Source organism: Arachis hypogaea, chromosome 2 (assembly GCF_003086295.3).
Source record: "Arachis hypogaea cultivar Tifrunner chromosome 2, arahy.Tifrunner.gnm2.J5K5, whole genome shotgun sequence".
Lineage (NCBI taxonomy): Eukaryota > Viridiplantae > Streptophyta > Magnoliopsida > Fabales > Fabaceae > Arachis > Arachis hypogaea.
Window position 1 is genome coordinate 99332879 of NC_092037.1, and position 18715 is coordinate 99351593.

Consider the following 18715-nt stretch of genomic DNA (forward strand, 5'->3'; position numbering starts at 1 on the left):
AAGTTATTCAACTCATATGTATATTTAGATTTACATGTATGTATCTTAATATGTTTTGAATTGGTGTTTTGTATTTTTAGGGAGGAATTTAGTGGATGTTGAGAGGTAGGAGATGATATGTGTGGTGACTTGTGAATGTATCTATTACCTATGTATGAATTTATACTCTTTTGGTGATTGAAATTTTGTTCTGTTACTGTTTTAGTTGTGTGCTGGATATGGGGCTTGCGTGTGGTTAATAAATAATAATTGGTCTTGCAAATGTTTATGCTTCCTTGCCATATGCTAAATACTTTAGTTGGTTTATGAATCTACTTGTGTGTCTTTCACTTATCTATTATATTTCATTCAGTAAATCACTATTACCTGAAATCATTTTCTTTCCGGTATACACCAGCTATAGACATATGGAGCATTGTATGCATTTTCGCAGAACTTTTGACCAGCTATAGACATATGGAGCATTGTATGCATTTTCGCAGAACTTTTGACTGGAAAGCCTCTTTTCCCTAGGAAGAATGTTGTCCATCAATTGGATCTCATGACTGATCTTCTTGAAACACCATCTCTTGAAGCCATTGCCACTATAAGATTTTTGTTTATTTGTGGCAATTTTTTTTTTATTTGTCGAGGTTTATTACCCCCTCCAAATAGTTTGTAGAGGTTTCTAAAACCCCAAAAAATTTAAGGTGCTTTTGCTGAGGTTTTTAAAAACCTCCACAATCTATTTAGTGGAGAATTTTATGTATGTTTAGTAGAGATTTTATATTAAACTTTTGTGGGGGTTTTAAATCACTTTTGTAACAGTTGAAAACCCCCACAAATTAATTTTTTAATTTAATAAAAATTAACTATTTTGTGAGATTTTCAAACCTCCACAAATTCTATAATTATTTATTTCTTTTTAATTTAAAAACATTCTTAATCTCATCTCATTTACATACTCTCAAATTAAAAATTTATTTTTTAATATCAAAATTTAATAAATATAAATGCCATGGAGTATAGCATTGAAAAGTGTTCCTCCTGAATTTTCATTAATAATTGGTTCTTATTGATATAAATCAATAAAGCCTTGATTCTTCGACTGAAGAATCAAAATCTAGAGGGAAAAATAAATAAATAACCATCAGAACCAAAAACCAAAACCAAAATCAAAATTAATGTGGGATAATACACATTTACACAAAACAAACAACAGTGTACGGTGTTACAAATTTACAATTTTTGCTCAACGTTAACATGGATTACTGATTTTACAATATGGTTCAAAAGTGATGTATTACTTCACCTATTTTCCAGCAACTTGAAGGCTGTCTCAACCAGTGAGTGAATTGTTAGATTGTGCCTGTTCAATCCAACAGTACCAGAGAAAACATTGAAGCTTTCAAGCTCTGATGTGATTTCTAATACACCTTCCAGCACCTTCTCCATTCCCATATGCTTGAAGGTATCTATGTTTTCTGCTTTGTCTTTCATCATCCAAATCGCAAACTCTATGGCAAACCTCCTTATCCTCAGCACCTTTGTTGCCGGATACTTGTGCTTCTTGAGAATATGTACTAGTATACTTGCCAGTTCAACTTCAATGATTCCGGCTTCTTGAAATACATAGCTTGATTCCTGAGAGGACATGAATGTGAAAACATTTGCTGCTAATCCAACCATGACTTCTTGTAGCTTGTTTTCTTCTGATTTGATTGCCAGAAGTATCTGCATAATTTAGCAATTTGTTAAAATTCAATCTACATAGAAACATAATATGAAGTTCACATTCTGATAACACAAGATCATAATGATGAGAGTAAAACTTACTGTTGGTGCTGCGCCCATAACAACCTTTAGCTGGTTGAAGCATTTTGATCCGCTAAAGTAGAAATAACATTAAATTGGGTGCAAAATATCAATAATATACAAAGCAGAGATGACCAAAATCAAAGGAAGATATCATTTTGAATCAAGAATGGAAAAAAGATGTCACTAAAGTAGAGATAACACTCACATCTGACATTATGCCCAACCCAAGAATCTATAAATTCAGTCATGTCAAACCAAGTTCTTAGACATTCAGAATCTATAAATTGTATCAACCACAACTTTCGTTGACTTATTTTATATTTTCTAATACTTACTGTTATGTTCTAAGACAATTAACAACTAAGTTCTTACACTGGAGGCATGTATCCAAATGTTCCCACAAGACGAGTATGAAGTGATAAAAAGCTTCCAACTTCCCTAAGTTTAGTTAGCCCAAAATTTGCAACCTGGTGAATTTCCAAAACCTTATTAGACAGTTTTAATATTAGTCTCATCAGAAAAAAGAAAACAAAAATTGGAAAATAATGATTATTACCAAGAATATTACAATAAACTAACCTTTTCACGGAAGTATTTATATATTAATATGGTAGCAGGTTTCACATCACGGTGGATATAAACAGGAACAGTGTGAGATAAAGAACTAAATGGTTAAAATGGTAGTTAGGCACAAGTATCAATAGAGCTTAAGTGCCAGAGAAAGCTATTAGGATCCTCCATTATACCTTGCATATACATAATATACAATAATGCAAAAAATTTCATAATTGATTTTGATAACATACATGTGCTAAACTATAGATATGAATATGTTATTACCAATTCAGATGAAATCTCCATAAGATAATTAAACTCTTCCTAATATCCTGCAAAATGAAACCATCCAGAATTAAAAGCTGATGATTAAGTTTGGTACATAACATTCTTAAAAAAATCATATTATAGAAGCTTACTCATCAAGAGATATATGATATCTTTAATTTCAACTTTGCTAAACACTCCAAAAGCTGCAGATTATAGCCTTGGATTTATATACAAAAATCTTTGCCTGTTATTATTCCTATATGGAACTCACTGTTATGAAAACTTGTGAGAGTTACACTGTGATGCTCACGGGTTTCTGATATGTGAATTTTGGTTAGAACAGAACACAACAATAGAAGAACATTTTATAATTTAGAGCTAACCTTTAATGCTGACATATTAATACCTTCATGGCTCCACCACCTCTTTGTTGTTTGTGGACTTTTTGTGTTGATCTTCACCAACTAGCATTGAAATTTTCATCAAAGGGTTTGCAAAATCATATATAGATAGGACCACTAATCTTGTAGCATTATTAGTATTATTATTATTATATTTATTATGTATATGTATGTGGTCCCTTGCCACGTCTCATCAATTTTATTCGTTTGCCAAATGCCTAACTACCATTTTTACTATCTTTAACTATCAATAAAATTATGCAGATAAGCTACTAATGGTCAAAGATAATTTATTTTTCCTTTTAATTCTGGAAGATTATATAACATTATTAAAGATATAATTGGCTTGTTTTTACTTGGCCTCTCAATTCTGCAAAATAGACTGCTGCAAATCTACCCTGACCAATTTTGTTATCAGAGCTGAAGTTATTTGTAGCCTCGGCTAGTTCTTGATAAGAGAATTCCATCGATTTTGCCGCCATAATTGCTGGAAGGCCAGAAGCACTAGCAGCTGTGGATCCTAAAGTTTCATATTCACCACTGCTAGATGCTTTACAAGGATAAGGAAAAAAGAAACAAAAAGTGTTATTATTATGAATTCATGATCACAACATAATTAATTCATTGAACATTTTAACATTGTGTCATAGTTAATATAACTTAATCAAATAGAAAGAAACAAATAGTAGATTAAGAAGCCTAGAATTTCAATAAAATACAGTTACCATCTTGGGTTGAACTTGATATAAAATCTTCTGTTGGCAATTTAATTTTTTCTTTTTCCTTCTTCTGGAAATATCTAACACAAGCACAAATTAATAATGGCAGAACCCCACTTGTTCCAGCTATAGATATTCCAACAGCAACACCTTTAGCTAGACCTGTTTATATAAAAAAAAATTAATAATTTAAGCTCGGTGGCAATGATTTCTTGTGTTATAGTCATCAATATAGACAACTTTCTTTGAAGTTCAGAGAGCTAGACCTGTTTTGCAAGAAAAAAAAAAAAAAAAAAGAAAAATGAGAATTAAAAAGGATAGAAACCAAACATGAAGCCACAAAAGTAAACCTAGGATTCTTCTCTTATTGTTGCTACTTGCTAGTTGCTAGTTGCTACCCTCAATCACATTCACACCTTCCTCGGGAACTAATAATTCAGTTACACAAATTGTAAAGAAGATCAAATGAGTTCATATGACCAATTCACCAAAATAATATTTTGACATAAATCAGTGAAAGCACCAGATACATCCTTGACTATTTCATTTCAGCATTCTGGAATCTTTAGAATGGTACCCTAAAGTAAGTACTCTTTTCAAGAATTAATATGGTTTCCCATCAGGTAATTATCAAAGATGAAAATTATGATTTCCTGTTTTCTCTTCTATCCCTTTTCTTCTAAGGACACGGAGTCCGGGAGAAGGAGATTTAAATTGAAATAAAACAGATGATTATGTACAAGGCCAAGTAAGTAAGGGCATGCAAGAAAGGAGCACAATTGAATATACCTCATCAACAGAATGAATGTTTCGCTGTTCAGCAGTATACATCAGAACATCCTGTTAAAAGATAAAAAAGGATAAAATAAATTAAAAAGCGAAACATTTCCTCTTACATTGAATCATTTCAATAATGAAATTTTGAGAAATCACTCTCCTTATTTAGCAGTAGAAACCATTTGACCAGAAAAGAAAAACACAAGTGGTAGTAGTGAAAGAGTATAAACTCACTCCAGCCATTGGCATAATTGACATTGGCTGGCCATCCCGGAAACGAAAGAGTCCATCATTGAAATCCTTGCCATAATTATTTAAATAGCACACCACCTTTGATGAACCAAAATTGTCAACAACAGTATTAAATAAAATTCAATAAAAGAGAGGAGTAATGGAAAGTGGAATCCTGACTGCAAAGTGCCGCTGTTTGAGGTAGGGTCTGTTATCATCACTATGATGCCCAATGCTTGCACCTCTGCTCCAGCTGTTTGATGATTCATAAATACAATAAGGTAAAGATTGTAAAAGAAGTAACAACCAACAAGCAATTGATGGTCCTTAAGATAGAGTAGTAACCTGATTAGAGCAGTGAATAACAAAGAGCTCGTATTAACTAGAACTCCATAACTTAGTGATGAATTAGTGTTGATGAATTAATACAAACATGTCACACAGAAAAATAAATCATTATTCGAAAATTCATTGATACATGCCACCAGAAATCAGTATCACAATCCCAATAGGTTACAGAGAAAACAGGGTTGATAACCACAACAGTTCCGGTGCAGAAAACTTCATCAGCTTCTAACAATTCTTCCACTGGAACACCACGCTCCTCTACCTACAAATTATTCATAGACCAAAGTTTCCAATTAATTCTTGATTTCAATACTAATTGAAGGAAACAACAATGTAATAAATCACCTGATAACCCACTCATTCAATGCTTTATAAGCCTACAGCAAACAACATTAGACCCTTACTAGAAGCAGTGATACTCCACAATCCATATAAACAGATTTTAAGTCATGATTTAATCCAAAGAACATGTTTTGCCACAAGTCACAACCAGTATGTGGTAGTGCACAATGAACTCTAACTCAAATCTAATCTGAATACATGTATTCCATTCTTGAATTCTTTCTAATCCAAATAGACACTGACTAACATTTCATGCAACTAGTTCTAGCACACACTTGATTATAAAAATCTGTTAAGTATACTACCATTCAACACAAATCTGTTATAAATACTTTAGTTCCATTCAAATCTTCACTCAAACTAAACATATGAAGTTGAAAAACATTGCATGAGTTACCAATTTCTACCCCATTTGCATCTATTCTCTCTATGAAAAATAAATGGAAACAGATAACACATGATTAACTATATCCAAGAAACAGATAACACACACTTTGATTAACTATATCCAGAAAATAAAATAAGACACAAGCATATCACTTGTTCTTCAAAGAAGCAAGACAATTTCTTAGTACACCACAATACACAACTCTGATATCTGAAATAAAAGAACTCACCTGCAAGATTCTACCTCTACTTAATCTCAATAAAATAACTTTGTTGTTAACTTTGAAATCAAGGCTGCTAAATTCCCTTACCCAGATTTTAGAACAATCTCAAGTTATTTTAGCCCATTTTTTTAATTTTTTAATAAAAAACTGCCTATTTAAATAAAAAATAAAAAATAAAAATAAATGGACTAGTTTATCTAGCTCAGTGAATTTCTTTTAAATGGACTAAGCTTTCATTTTAGAGACGCACATATTTGATATATAATTAGTCAAGTAGGCCTAAATGGATCATACCAACTTGTTTGATAGCTATAAGCAACTCTAACATTGAGAAGTAATACTTACACTATTTTTTGTTATATCTTAACCTATTGACTTTTTTATTTAGAAAATAGTATACAATTATTTTTTATTTTTTCAATTATAGTTTTTTTATATTGAAAAGTTGGAAGTGTATAAAAAGGAGTATTATTATTGCAAGTAACACAACTTGTCTAATATTAAGAAATATACAGAGTTTATTTAGAGAAATAACCAAAATAATCAGGAAATTAAATACCTGCAAAACTTTAAAGATAGACTAGATATCCAGAGTAGCCAGCAGTAAAAGAAAGTCAAGTCTAATAACTATATATTTAAGCATAACAGCATTGCAAGTCTAATAACTATATATTTAGCCAAGTAAAACACTGCACCTGAATCCCGAGGGCCCATTTTCTCTCAACAGGGATCTGTGGTCTCATTCCTACTTGATAGTCCATATAACCTGGAAAGTGCCCAGCAACCGGAGAAGAAACTTCACTGGAATGATTACGATTGAAACCAGCATCCTAAACAGTTACATTATAAAACCAAAAATAAGCTTTTCACAATATCCTATTTGAAAAGAGAAAACAAAGAAATCTAATACCAAGAACAGAAAATCTACAACTCCAGCACAAAATCCATAAGACAATCAAGGACAACACAGAATAACTATCAAGGACAATCTATAACTTTCTTAGTAACAATCATCTGAATAACTATCAAGGACAACATCATGTACATCATCAAGAGACTTCTGAGCAATCTCCATGCACTTCTCAAACAAGTCTTTATATAGATAAACAAAAATCAATACATTCAAATAAAGCATCACTACCTTTATGTAGATATTTTACCCCTCGAGAGTTATAAGCTGATATAGTTAGGTGAGTGTAGTAATTAACTACCACTTTGCAACAAAAAACCAGCAACTTCAGCTAATTACTTTCCACTAAGATTACTAGGAACGTAGAACTATATATAATATTAGCTGTTAAATAAGGAGTTTTGGTGAAATGCACAATAGGATAATACTATTCATTCATATTCATTAGTCAATATCATGTCTTAATCCTTAAACTATTAACTAAAACACAAAATAGAGCCTCCTTAATCTTTTTTACTATTAAGGAGGCAACACAAAACAGAAGCATAACAAAATAAAAAGAGCAAGCTGATGCATTAAAGGCTGTGATGCATTAAAGGAAAGTAATCAGGATTTTAAATATATATATGCCTTTGCCTCAGTCTCTTTCATGTTAAAAGCCTTAGTCAGCTCCAAAATATCTCTAAATCAGACTGATTAAGCATGAAAATGGCAAGTATCAATAGATTATAAACCATGGCAGTTTGTCAAAACATTGAATATCAAAAAGGAAATGGAATTCACAAGTTATAATGCAGTCAGGACATAAAATAAAATAAAAAAAATCAACATAAAACTTAATTAGTGATGATGTCTTGGCATAATTAGAAATCAACCATATATCTTGGCAGCTTCCACGATGATTCTGGGCAGCTCCAGTGATGGTGGAAGACCTTCAGCAGCAGCCAAACAGAAACGTTGGTTCCCACCTCAGTAATGACAGTTACAGTAGCACAAGGAATCCGAACTCAACAAACTGAAGGGCAGAAACAGCTCAGGGCAGTGGACGTTGAATATGATTAGGACGGCAACAAGGCAGTAGCAACTCACCCCCGCTAGTGGCTCCAATCGCAGCAACTACAAATCGACGGCAGCAGCGGCTTGAACGGCAGCGGCGACGGAAGCTCAGTGACAGTCGTGGCTCCAGCGACAAGCCCTTGTAGCGGTGGCGACAGATCGACGGCTCAGGGTGAGGGAAGCTCGACGGCGCCCAGCGACACGAGCACGACAGCGGCTCCTCGCAGCTTCGTAGGTGGTGACGGCGACGAGCCTGGCTTCGACGGCAGCGATCGTGGGTAGCTCCTCTCGAATCTGTCTCTCTCTCTCTCTCTCTCTCATGTGCGACACGACGGCGGCATTCGACGGCAGGGAGGACGACTTTCCGCAGCTCTGAAGGTGGCAATAGCTGCAGCGGCGCTGCGGTGGTGACGGCTGGGCAGGCCTTTCCTCTCTTCTCTTCTTCTCCCGGTCCCTCTTCTCTCTACAGTGGCTGCTTTTGTTTGTTACGTTGAAGGAGGGTGAGGTTGCGGCTGTTAGGGTTAGGAATCGGGGAAATTAGGATTTTCTGAGTTAGTTTGGGGATTTTGGGTTAGAAATTAGGGATGTTATAGTGAGTGGTGATGGCGCAGAGTCTTCTCTGGGTTGGGGGTGGCGTGAAGAAGGGAAAAGCTAAGCTGGGGTTTTACACTTTTATGTTTTCATTTTATTTGGCTAAGTGTTTGTATGTGTATTATTTGCTGAAAATTGAAAAAAACAAATATTAGAGTGTTGGACATTTGATCTGAGATACATTAGACAGCACTTTTAAAGCGTACCTAAAATCTGATAAATAGGTTATTTTTTAAAAGTGTATTTTTTGGTGTAAAAAGTGAACTCATAGTTTTTAAGATAAGGCTATACTTTATAAGTGACATTTATAATATCTAAGACTACAATTTTCAAGTGATGCTACAAATGTATTTTTTATTTTCCTAAAAAAAAAACACAGAAAAAAGCGTAACCTATTCCTATATTACGCTTTTCAAATGTAGCCTAAAAAATGTGGTTAAATGGATATTTTTTTTGTAGTGTTCTCCCTCTTCTTCCTCTTCCAATTTTTTTGGTCTAAGTTTTTTTTTGAGTTAAATTTGTTTGGGTTTAATCAGAATAGGTTAGGCACTGGCTATTGGTTTAGAAAATTGGGCTTAGAAATTTAAACTAGTTTTAATTAATGGAGGTTTTATATTTTGCCATAAATAAAATATGTTAGGGAGGTTTTTCAAAACTTCCACAAAAAAATCTCCATAAACAAGCAGAAATCTTGTAGTGTGCTAGGATCTGTTCTTCAGTTTCCCTTCCTCTTTGCAGTCTTGTGTGTTTTAGTTTTTACTCAATGCAACCTTGGTTGCATATTAATAGGTAAGGAATGAGAAAGCTCGGAGATACTTGAGCAGCATACCCAAGAAGAAGCCAGTTCCTTTCTCCCAGAAGTTTCCTAATGCAGACCCCCTTGCTCTTCGTTTGTTAGATAGAATGTTGGCCCTTGAGCCTAAAGATTGGCCTTCTGCTGAAGAGGTTGAATTCTGAATTTTCATCCGTCTTTGGTTCAGTTTCTTTGGTAATCTTTTATTAACTTGGTATCTTGTGTATGATATTGTTAGGCGTTAGCGGCTCCATATTTTAAAGGCTTGGCCAAGGTTGAGAGAAAACCTTCTGCCAGCCAGTTACAAAGATGGAATTTGAGTTTGAGAGACGCAGGATAACAAAGGAAGATGTAGAAGAACTTATATATTGTGAGATTCTAGAGTACCATCCAAAGATGTTAAAAAAATTTCTAGAGGAAGCAGAGCCAACAGGTTTCATGTATCCTAGATATTGTTGTCTATGGCTGTAGCCAAACTCTTGTTTCATCCTTATTCGTTGCATTTCTTTAACCACTCAATACAATTTTTTATAATTGGCTATTCCCTAAATATCTCTATGTAACAGTTTGAATTATTAACCATAAGCCATGCCATATTTGCTGGCTTTTTCTTAGTATTTAATTCCCCATGCAAGTGGACTTTGAAAGTAGAAGTTCTTTTGTAAATAATTAAGGCTGAATGAGTATTTACCGTTGATAAATCTTTTTTCTGTTACTTTACTCGATTGTATGTTTATTCAAACGTAATAACCAAAGTTACTTTACTCCATAGTTTGATTATACAGTCTCTTCTAGTTTAGGTGTCATTGATGATATATTAATGAAGCCTTTTTGGCTGAGTGTTTTGGTTTGCTCCTATAGAGAATCCCTTGGAATTGAAAAAAGGCAAACAACTAGAAAGAAAGTATCCAAACTTGGGAATCTATCATTACAAAAAAGAATTTTGGTGGTTGATGCTAATGCAGTGAACAGAAAAGTTGCAGAAGGTGTTTTACAGAAATATAGGGCAACAGTTACTTGTGTCGAGGGTGGTAGGGCTGCTCTACAGATGCTGAAGAAGGTTGATAGCTTCTCAAGATGAATTACTAAAGAACTTGCAGAGATGGATGATCTGCATCTGCAGTCTTCTCTTGGTATTTCATGAAGCATAGGTCAGTGTGGGCATGTAATAGATGATACATCATTGAACCTGTCCTTATTCCAATTGACAGCTTTTTTGCCATTATAATTGAAGATCAAGTTTTGTAAGATATAACCGTGGATCTTGTAGTATAATTCACCCATGGAAGTAACATGCTCCTTTTTAAATATTATATTTTATCCAAAATTATTTAAAAAATTAAATGGATTGCTTACATAAATGTCAACAGAAATTAAATACTCAGGTAGTTATTAGCTATCAAATAAGTATCGATCGTTCTTCATTGCCATTATCGCTGAAACTGGCGACATCTCACCCCAAAAAGATAAATCTACATCTCATAATTTTTGTTGATAAATAATTCACAAATGAATCCTCTAAAGTGATATGATATATGTATAATAATTAATAAGAGAATTTATATTTCCTAAATGCATCCGTATTTTTGCTTGTTGCCCTCAGATGTTGAGATCAAGAGTGAGTAAAGATTTTCCAAAACCTTTACACTTCAAAATTACAAACCACCACTTTATTATACAACCAATTCCTCTCTATTACACTATTAAAATAAAATGTCGAGCTAACAAAAGTTAAACTGAACAGGTGCAAATGCCTCTTTAATAATGTAAATCTAGGGCAATGAAATAGCACAATGTCCTAAGTTGACATTTATTCACATTATAACAGTAACAGTTAAGTTATTAAGGTATTAAATTTTACAATTCTGATCTACAATACAAGCATCCTGAAAACAAGGAGGCCAGATCATCCAACAAGAACTTAAGAGAGGGGAAAATAATTCAGAATAAGAAGGAAGAGCAGATCAAATCCACCTGACAATATCCAACATTAGAATCGCATAAAGAATAAACAACAAGAACACGTCTAAGAGCAGCATGTCCTCGAGAGTGTCCAACCATGGATGGCCAGGAAAAGTCTGTGGCAGATCCTGTACACATGCATGAAGAATTATTAGAGAAAGGGAGATAGAATCAGCAATTTTAACATGCATAAATTAAAAATTCCAATTGTTCTGAACTAATATCAATTACAATAACCATTTGAATGGTCGCATTAAACACCCTAACTTCCCTTTAGACCTTTACAAAATGTAAGACCCTACGCAAAGCTGATACATATTATTCAAACTGTACTGAATATCACACAAATTCCCCTCTTTTCCTGCTCAGCATATACTCACAGCTGCATTTTGAAAGAGTTCTGGAAACTGCTTGATTGGCATATACTTACTTTGTATGTTCTAATTACAATAGAGTTTGCATCATTTTTCTACTCATATTTATCTATATAGCTAGGAACATTATCTTTATCTATAAAATTGATATATATGCATAATAAAGAAATAATTAATAGTCTACTCTCATAGTTTCCAAAATATCAGAATATCCATGAAAGTGCAATTTTAATGTACACAATATTAACCTGCTGATAAGAAAGCGGGCGTGTATCACTGCTCCACTCAAAAGAAATAGCCAGGAATAATAAGGTGTAAATCTTGCACCTGAGATGAACATTGAACAAGAAAAACAAATTACCATACAATGAAAAATATTGGGCTGTGCCAAACTCCCAATTCAAATGACCTTTATTGCCAAAGAACGATAATATTATTATTAACCATCTTGAGATGTTTTACTAGAGATTCTCAAAACATCATGACAACCGTCTTTACAACTATAGATGCTACTGCTAGAAAGGAACTTCAGGAAGTCAGTAAAAACTAAAAATACATAACTAATAAACTAACATGTTGTCTGCTACGAAATTCCATGACGAATATTTACCTCAATGAGAAGGAGTCATTGCAAAATCAAGACAAGATCTCTAGCCTGCAGGAACATTCAAAAAAAAGGCCTTGATAATCTAATGCCAACAGTTACCAGGAAGCAAACATTGGATACCAGAAAAGTTGTATATAGTAAGTAAAAGAGAACAATACCTGTTCATTATAGAGCTAACAAACGGTAATGCTAAATTGGTACTGAGAAGTGGCAGTTGAATCTGAATTAGCTAAATCAAACAGCTCCTCAAATCAACAAGAGAGAGTTTGCTATATGAGTTTTCACCGGTGATCAAATTGTTATGAAATATGTGTATTGTGACATTCCTGAAAATGAGGGCATATTAGAGAAAGGCACTTGTCTAAATTAGTGAACAGTACCAAGGAAAAAACCACTAACACAGGACAGATGAACATAAAATCGCACAATAATCTTTCACTTACTTTTTACCCCAGAATATTAACATGGTAATAAATTTCAAGAAACCTAAGGTAAACTAATGGATCTTGTTGCTTAATTAGGCCATTATTTTATTATGATTCATGCATTACATACTTCCTTCTTCTATTGTTACTTAACCGAGTCAACCAAGTGCAAAACTATTTTTGTGAAATAAGAAAATTTGTACATATTATAATACAACCTCCTAAGTGCACTGATATCACCAACTACCTTGTGACAGGAAGTCATCCCTGTAAAGAATATATGTAAGCATAAAAATATAACAGAAAGAAAGGTGAGCCTGGCGGGAGGAAGTGAAAAATAAGATCGTCCCACTGGTTCAACTGAAAATTAATTATAAACTAAATTCAGGGTAGTTCTTTGAAGATGTAGATGTCATGCAGCATTCAGAACATCGGATATTTAACAATATGGACACTTTGAGGTTTATAGCTTATTCATTAAAATCACCAATTCAACCTTGAAAAGCTAGTTCCGTTAACTATGCAATTATCATTGGATCTAATTAGAATCATAGTGCATGTTTGTCTTGGCATTGAAAAAGTAGCCCAGTTAATGAATTGAAGCATGCAAACCAAGTCTCAATTCATTTCAAATATGCTCAATAAAATTGAGCTGAGCTATGTCCCAACTCCCAAAGCCCAAACATGATTTTAGCCTCAACTTGTGTTAGTAAGGTAATATAGTTTGTGTTTAAAGTAATGAGCTAATGATACATCCTCTAAGTCATACTAATCCAAATTGCAACTGGTATAATAACAAGTTTGAAAAAAGCACCTAGGAAACTATCCCTTTTCTCAAAAAGCACCAAAACCAGATATTAGAAGTTTATTATATATGCAAATAAAAGTATAGAAATAATTATATTTTTGTAAAATTTTAAGAAAAATACTTCCTAAACAATTTAATGAGCATCACCATGCATAATAAACATGCCTAGATGGAGGCAACAGGAATATATTTTTGTAAAATTTGTTCACAAAAGACTTCCCAAATAATCAAAATCTGCATTTCAATTAGCTACATCTTCCGTATACTATGACAAATGCTACTGGCATGCTTGTTATGAGCTGTAAGTGAGTGAAAGACCAGTTGATACAGTGAAAGTGTGAATCGAAGCAAATTTCTAGTTTGTAACAAAATCAAGTACTATCCAACCTAAAAGTCAAATCACAGACAATTGTTGAACTAATCACAAACTAGGAAGACCTAAATATAACTGGACAATTCAAAGAAGGAATGAACAACTGATCTATTATAAAAAATTATCATTAAGTTACCTAGCTTGTTCTGGGCAATGAACTGGCGTCTCTCTCCCCACTTTACCCAAACCTAGAAGCATTCAATTTATTTTACATGAACAAAGTGTTGGATTAACAATTAAATAAACAATGATATTGATGGAATCATCAAAGAAACCACACCTTTAAGAAAATAGATAATGTGATATATGGAAAGATACATATATGAATGGTTCATGCAACAGATGAATTTGAGCAACATAAGACATAGCATACTAAGATATCTAGGACCTAAGAGGTAACTATAAATTTAACCATGAAAACCAATCCTTTAATTTCATTGTTATAAATTATCTTTGCAATTAAAAAGGCAAATTCAGCCTGTGCATCTGCTTTCCACCAACTTTAAAAAGGGAGATATCCATACAAGTTCTCAGTGAGCATGAAACAATAATGACATGTATCCTAGGAATTACATCAAATAAATAAGTAAGTTTTGACTTTAACGGAATTACTTTGTTACCTTGATTTCTGACTGAATAAATTAAATTTTTGGCAAAAAAAAAAGAGAAATAATGCATTATAAAAGAAACCTTAATTTAAAACAGTATATTTCATCTCCAAGGAAATTTTTATTTCTTTCATTGTGGTTCATACAGGACAGTTTCATCAATCAGTTAATATCTTATCTGATTCATATAAGAATTTATTGAGCTGACAACAAGCAAAACTGTGTTTATAAAATGACGGGTCATATTCAATGACAGTCAAGAAATCAGATATAAAGATTAAAAAAAAAAAACAGACTGCTTGAACAGATGCACTTACAGTGTAGTTCAAAAAATATGCACTTTGGAATACTTTCAATAGAATTGCTAAATAAGAACATAGACATAATTAACAACTGAAATGCTAAAAAGAAACAAGTTAACTGCAGGGCAACCCAAATTTCTTAATTCAGCCAATAAACTTGAAAAACTATCTCTTCTTACCTTTGAATCAAGGCTTCAAACCTTCACTATCGAAATTGAAGGTGATAGAATATAATGAAAATTGAACATTCTATAGCAAAATTTTCAGCTTCAAAACCATAGAATCAAAATCTCAAACATGTAATCTGCATAAACCAGGCACGACAAAGGAACAAAAAAAACAATCACATTTGGAATCAGAACAAATCACACACACCTGAATGGCTGAACCCCAATTGAGTTTGAATCACAAACCAAAGATCCGAATGACTGGGATTTCTTCAATCCCAACCCGCCACGTGCATGTCCACACACATAAGATCTCAAGCAATAACGTCAATTTGGGAAAAATATTACAATGATTTTACCGACAATGATTTATAGCAACATTTAGATCAGAAACAAAGTAAATTAATTGGTTAGCAATTCAACATCATCTCAAAATACAAGGAGAAGGAAAATTTGGAAAAGACAGAACAGGGGAAGCGACGATGCAGGGACTCACCACGGACTACGGTCTACGACGACTCGGCGACGGCGAGGTCCCGAAACCGAGACGACGGACCGAGACGGCCGGCCCGCACCCGGAGGCGGACCGAGCGGGAGTGTGGGCTTCAGTGGTGGGTCAGAAGAGGACAGAGGAGAGAGAGGGTCCAGGGAAGGGACACGGCGGGAGCACGTGGGAGGAGCGCGGCGAGAAATCAATAGATGACTGATATTTGATTAATTTAAAGAGATTACATTTTATCCAACATACAAAAAGATATTTAAGTCTTTTTATAGAATTAAATAAAAAAATATTTTTATTTGTATTTAATTAAAAAAATATTATAGTAAAAATGATAATATAATATATATTTTAAACAAAAAATAAATGCTGATGTAGAAAATAAATTTTATATTTCTAATTATTATTTGTTTATATTTTTAAACGTATCGGTACGTATAAATTTTATTATCATATTAAAACAAACATTTTCTGACAATACGTAAAATACGTGTTGGACACATTTTTTACATATCATAATATATAATCACTTAAATATCAATCTTAAATCAAAACATCATCTTATCCTCATATTAAAATAATTTGGCAAAGGCTAATAACTCGGTTTTAAAAATTATTACTAGTATACTAAATTGGGTTTTCCCCAACTACTAAGGTACGTGCGATCTCTCATGCTCCGTTTCCTCCAAAACGAATAAATTTTTTTTTCTATTCTAAATTATTTTATTGTAATTATATTATAATTAATACTAAATGAATAATATATAATTATACTAATTTAGCAACATATCCTTATTATAATTATATCAAATCAATATTTAATGCACTATAAAACTACTTATCAATTATATTAAAAATACTTTTAATTTTAATGATAATAATAATATCAATAATAGTAATAATAATAATAATAAATCTTTGTTATCCAATTCACGTATATCAAATAATTTTTCTAAATTATTTTATAAAAATATCCTTAATATAATTTTTGTATTTAATATTTAATAAATAATATATAATTATTAATTTAGAAACATATTTTCATTATAATTGTATCAAATCAAAATTTAATGTATTATTAAACTTCTTATCAATTATCAATTAAAAATACTTTTATTCATTTTAATGATAATAATAATATCAATAATAGTAATACTAATAATAAAAGATCTTTGTTACCCGTGATATGATGAAATTAATATATAATTATACTAATTTAGGAATATATATTCATTATAATTGTATCAAATCAATATTTAATGCATTGTTAAAAAATTATCTTAATAATAGGTAATTTACATATTTATTTTTGTTTTACTAAAATTTATATATAGTGTTTTCCTGTGGTACATGAATCTAAATTTGTGAGTGAATTCATAATTTTATATTTAGTATTTTTTTTTACTACTTCATAGAATAAGAATGTATTCTTCGTTTTTTATTGAATTTGATCCTTTTAAGGTACAATTTATAATTTTTTTATAATATTTCATTATATCATTCTATTATATTATTCTTTTGATAATTTTTAATTTGTTGTTACTCTAAGTTATTCTTATCGTCTAATGTTCCAGTTCGATTGTCTTTTGCCACAATCATTTACAATGCATCACATCCATGAAATACCTCATCGAGTTGTCTTCACTGATTCGGGTTCCAACTACATGGATGTAAGCGTTCAAAGAAGAGGCAATAGTCTCTACTTTATCGAAGGATGGTTGGATCTACTCACCTATTATGACCAACCTAATGGAATGTGATTAAAGTTAGATTTCTTAGGAGGAGCTCGATTTTTGATTGAGGAATAGCATCTACGGAACTTTATAGGGCAAGTTCAAGTTCCATTCCCTCCATGCTTTTTACGTTGCCCGAGAATCTTCGAAGTGGAGCACATAATGAAATTAAATTCCCTTAGTTTCAGTTCAGTTTTGCTAAATTCGTGACAAATTCAGATATGCAGTTTCAACGATTGGTAATTGTTACGGTGGGTAACCGGATATTGATGGGCTAGATGGAGTTGGTTGGCCCAAATGTGTGAAGGAGGAGGATTCCGAAGGATCTGCAACTCGGGAGGTTCTGTCCGACTTGTTTGTGTGAGGAGATGGAGGTGGTACCTGCAAAGACACTCCGATACCTAAGTCAGCAAGGGTGTAAGCAGGTCTAGAGAGTATTGGGCTTAGAGATACCTGAGGTGTCAGTGTATTTATAGTGGTGAACCAATAACCACCGTTGGAGTAGTGCCATTTTTAGGTGTTAACCGTTCCATTATCTTAGGGAGGTTAAGATATGGCTCGTGGAAGTGGTTAGAGAGATTCTAGGGGTAGTTACTCATTTAAATGAGTGTTTATCCGCCAGCTAATCTCGTGCCCGACTTCTTTAGACAGGTCGTGGTGAGTACCGACTTCATAGGATGAAGATTGGTACTGGTGAGACCCAACCTTTGGATTAGGTCCTTTGCTTGATCCTGGGCCTTTATTATTGGGCCAGGGTATGAACAGTGCCCCTACTCGAGCCCAATTTTTTCAAGATTTGGGTTCGAGTATTCTGCTCGGGGTCGTAGCCGACTTGTTGGAGGACCGACGTGACTTTCCGTGTCCTTTTGGTTCTGACAGTTACGTCTAATCAAGCGTCGTGTCCGTTAGGGATGTGCGTAGGTCTTGGACGGTGCATTCTCATTAATGACTGCCCCGCTTTTACCATTATGTCCCTTAGCATGTTATTAAATACTTTCCCTCTCTTTCATTTTTTCGTTTCTGCAATTTTTCAAATTTCTTCTTTCTTCGTTCGTGTTGCGTTCTTGTGTTTGGACTTCTGCTTCTTCCAACCTTCACTTTTTGGCTAAAGGTTAGCTTTTCTTCTTTCATGACATGCTTTGTGTTTTGCATGCTTTTATTTTATAGGTAGATAGTTTGGTTTGTAGATTTTGGTTCCGTATATCATCCCTTTAGAGACCGTGTTTTTTATTTTCCTTTTCTTTTTCTTTTGTAGGTTTTTGTCACCCTTTATAAGAAAAGGAAATGGGCTTTCGTATATGTTCTTTCTCAATGGGTTGATATCACGTCCTAGGGGAGGAACCCTTGGTCGATGCTGAGTTTATTACTCATCTTCATACTCACCACAGGATTTGTACTTCTGAGGAGGACGAGCCAAAGTATGAGTTGGTAGTCCCGGGTCCAGAAGAAGACCGGG

The 18715-nt window shown here is 33.3% G+C and overlaps 1 protein-coding gene and 2 long non-coding RNA genes across 12 annotated transcripts; 1 reads left to right on the forward strand and 2 right to left on the reverse strand.

The window, feature by feature from the left end:
• Nucleotides 1–1138: 1138 nt before the first annotated feature.
• On the reverse strand, nucleotides 1139–8799 carry LOC112756017 (uncharacterized). Of its 8 annotated transcripts, none has more exons than XM_072206187.1 (13): nucleotides 7837–8799; nucleotides 6747–6881; nucleotides 5096–5360; nucleotides 4931–5003; nucleotides 4754–4849; nucleotides 4532–4582; nucleotides 3749–3904; nucleotides 3380–3573; nucleotides 3006–3086; nucleotides 2638–2684; nucleotides 2170–2264; nucleotides 1816–1867; nucleotides 1139–1713 (listed from the first exon to the last, which is right to left on the reverse strand). In XM_072206187.1, the coding sequence occupies exons 10-13, from the start codon at nucleotides 2656–2658 to the stop codon at nucleotides 1288–1290; spliced, it is 594 nt and encodes a 197-aa protein (XP_072062288.1). In that variant the 5' UTR covers nucleotides 2659–2684; nucleotides 3006–3086; nucleotides 3380–3573; nucleotides 3749–3904; nucleotides 4532–4582; nucleotides 4754–4849; nucleotides 4931–5003; nucleotides 5096–5360; nucleotides 6747–6881; nucleotides 7837–8799; the 3' UTR covers nucleotides 1139–1287. The 8 variants fall into 8 exon arrangements, with proteins under 8 accessions (XP_072062288.1, XP_072062281.1, XP_025660219.1 ...); XM_072206180.1 differs by lacking the exon at nucleotides 2170–2264 and having other exon boundaries at nucleotides 7837–7976; nucleotides 8051–8726; XM_025804434.3 differs by lacking the exon at nucleotides 2170–2264.
• Nucleotides 8800–9075: 276 nt separating this feature from the next.
• LOC140176257 (uncharacterized) lies at nucleotides 9076–10099 on the forward strand. Its single transcript, XR_011867140.1, has 2 exons — nucleotides 9076–9553; nucleotides 9640–10099. It is a non-coding gene; the product is annotated as an uncharacterized lncRNA (long non-coding RNA).
• Nucleotides 10100–11187: 1088 nt separating this feature from the next.
• LOC112756066 (uncharacterized) lies at nucleotides 11188–15458 on the reverse strand. 3 transcript variants are annotated; one of them, XR_003179147.2, is made up of 6 exons: nucleotides 15236–15458; nucleotides 14087–14138; nucleotides 12503–12670; nucleotides 12348–12392; nucleotides 11986–12064; nucleotides 11188–11491 (listed from the first exon to the last, which is right to left on the reverse strand). It is a non-coding gene; the product is annotated as an uncharacterized lncRNA (long non-coding RNA). The 3 variants fall into 3 exon arrangements; XR_003179148.2 differs by lacking the exon at nucleotides 15236–15458 and adding an exon at nucleotides 15040–15177; XR_003179143.2 differs by lacking the exon at nucleotides 15236–15458 and having other exon boundaries at nucleotides 14087–14381.
• Nucleotides 15459–18715: the final 3257 nt, after the last annotated feature.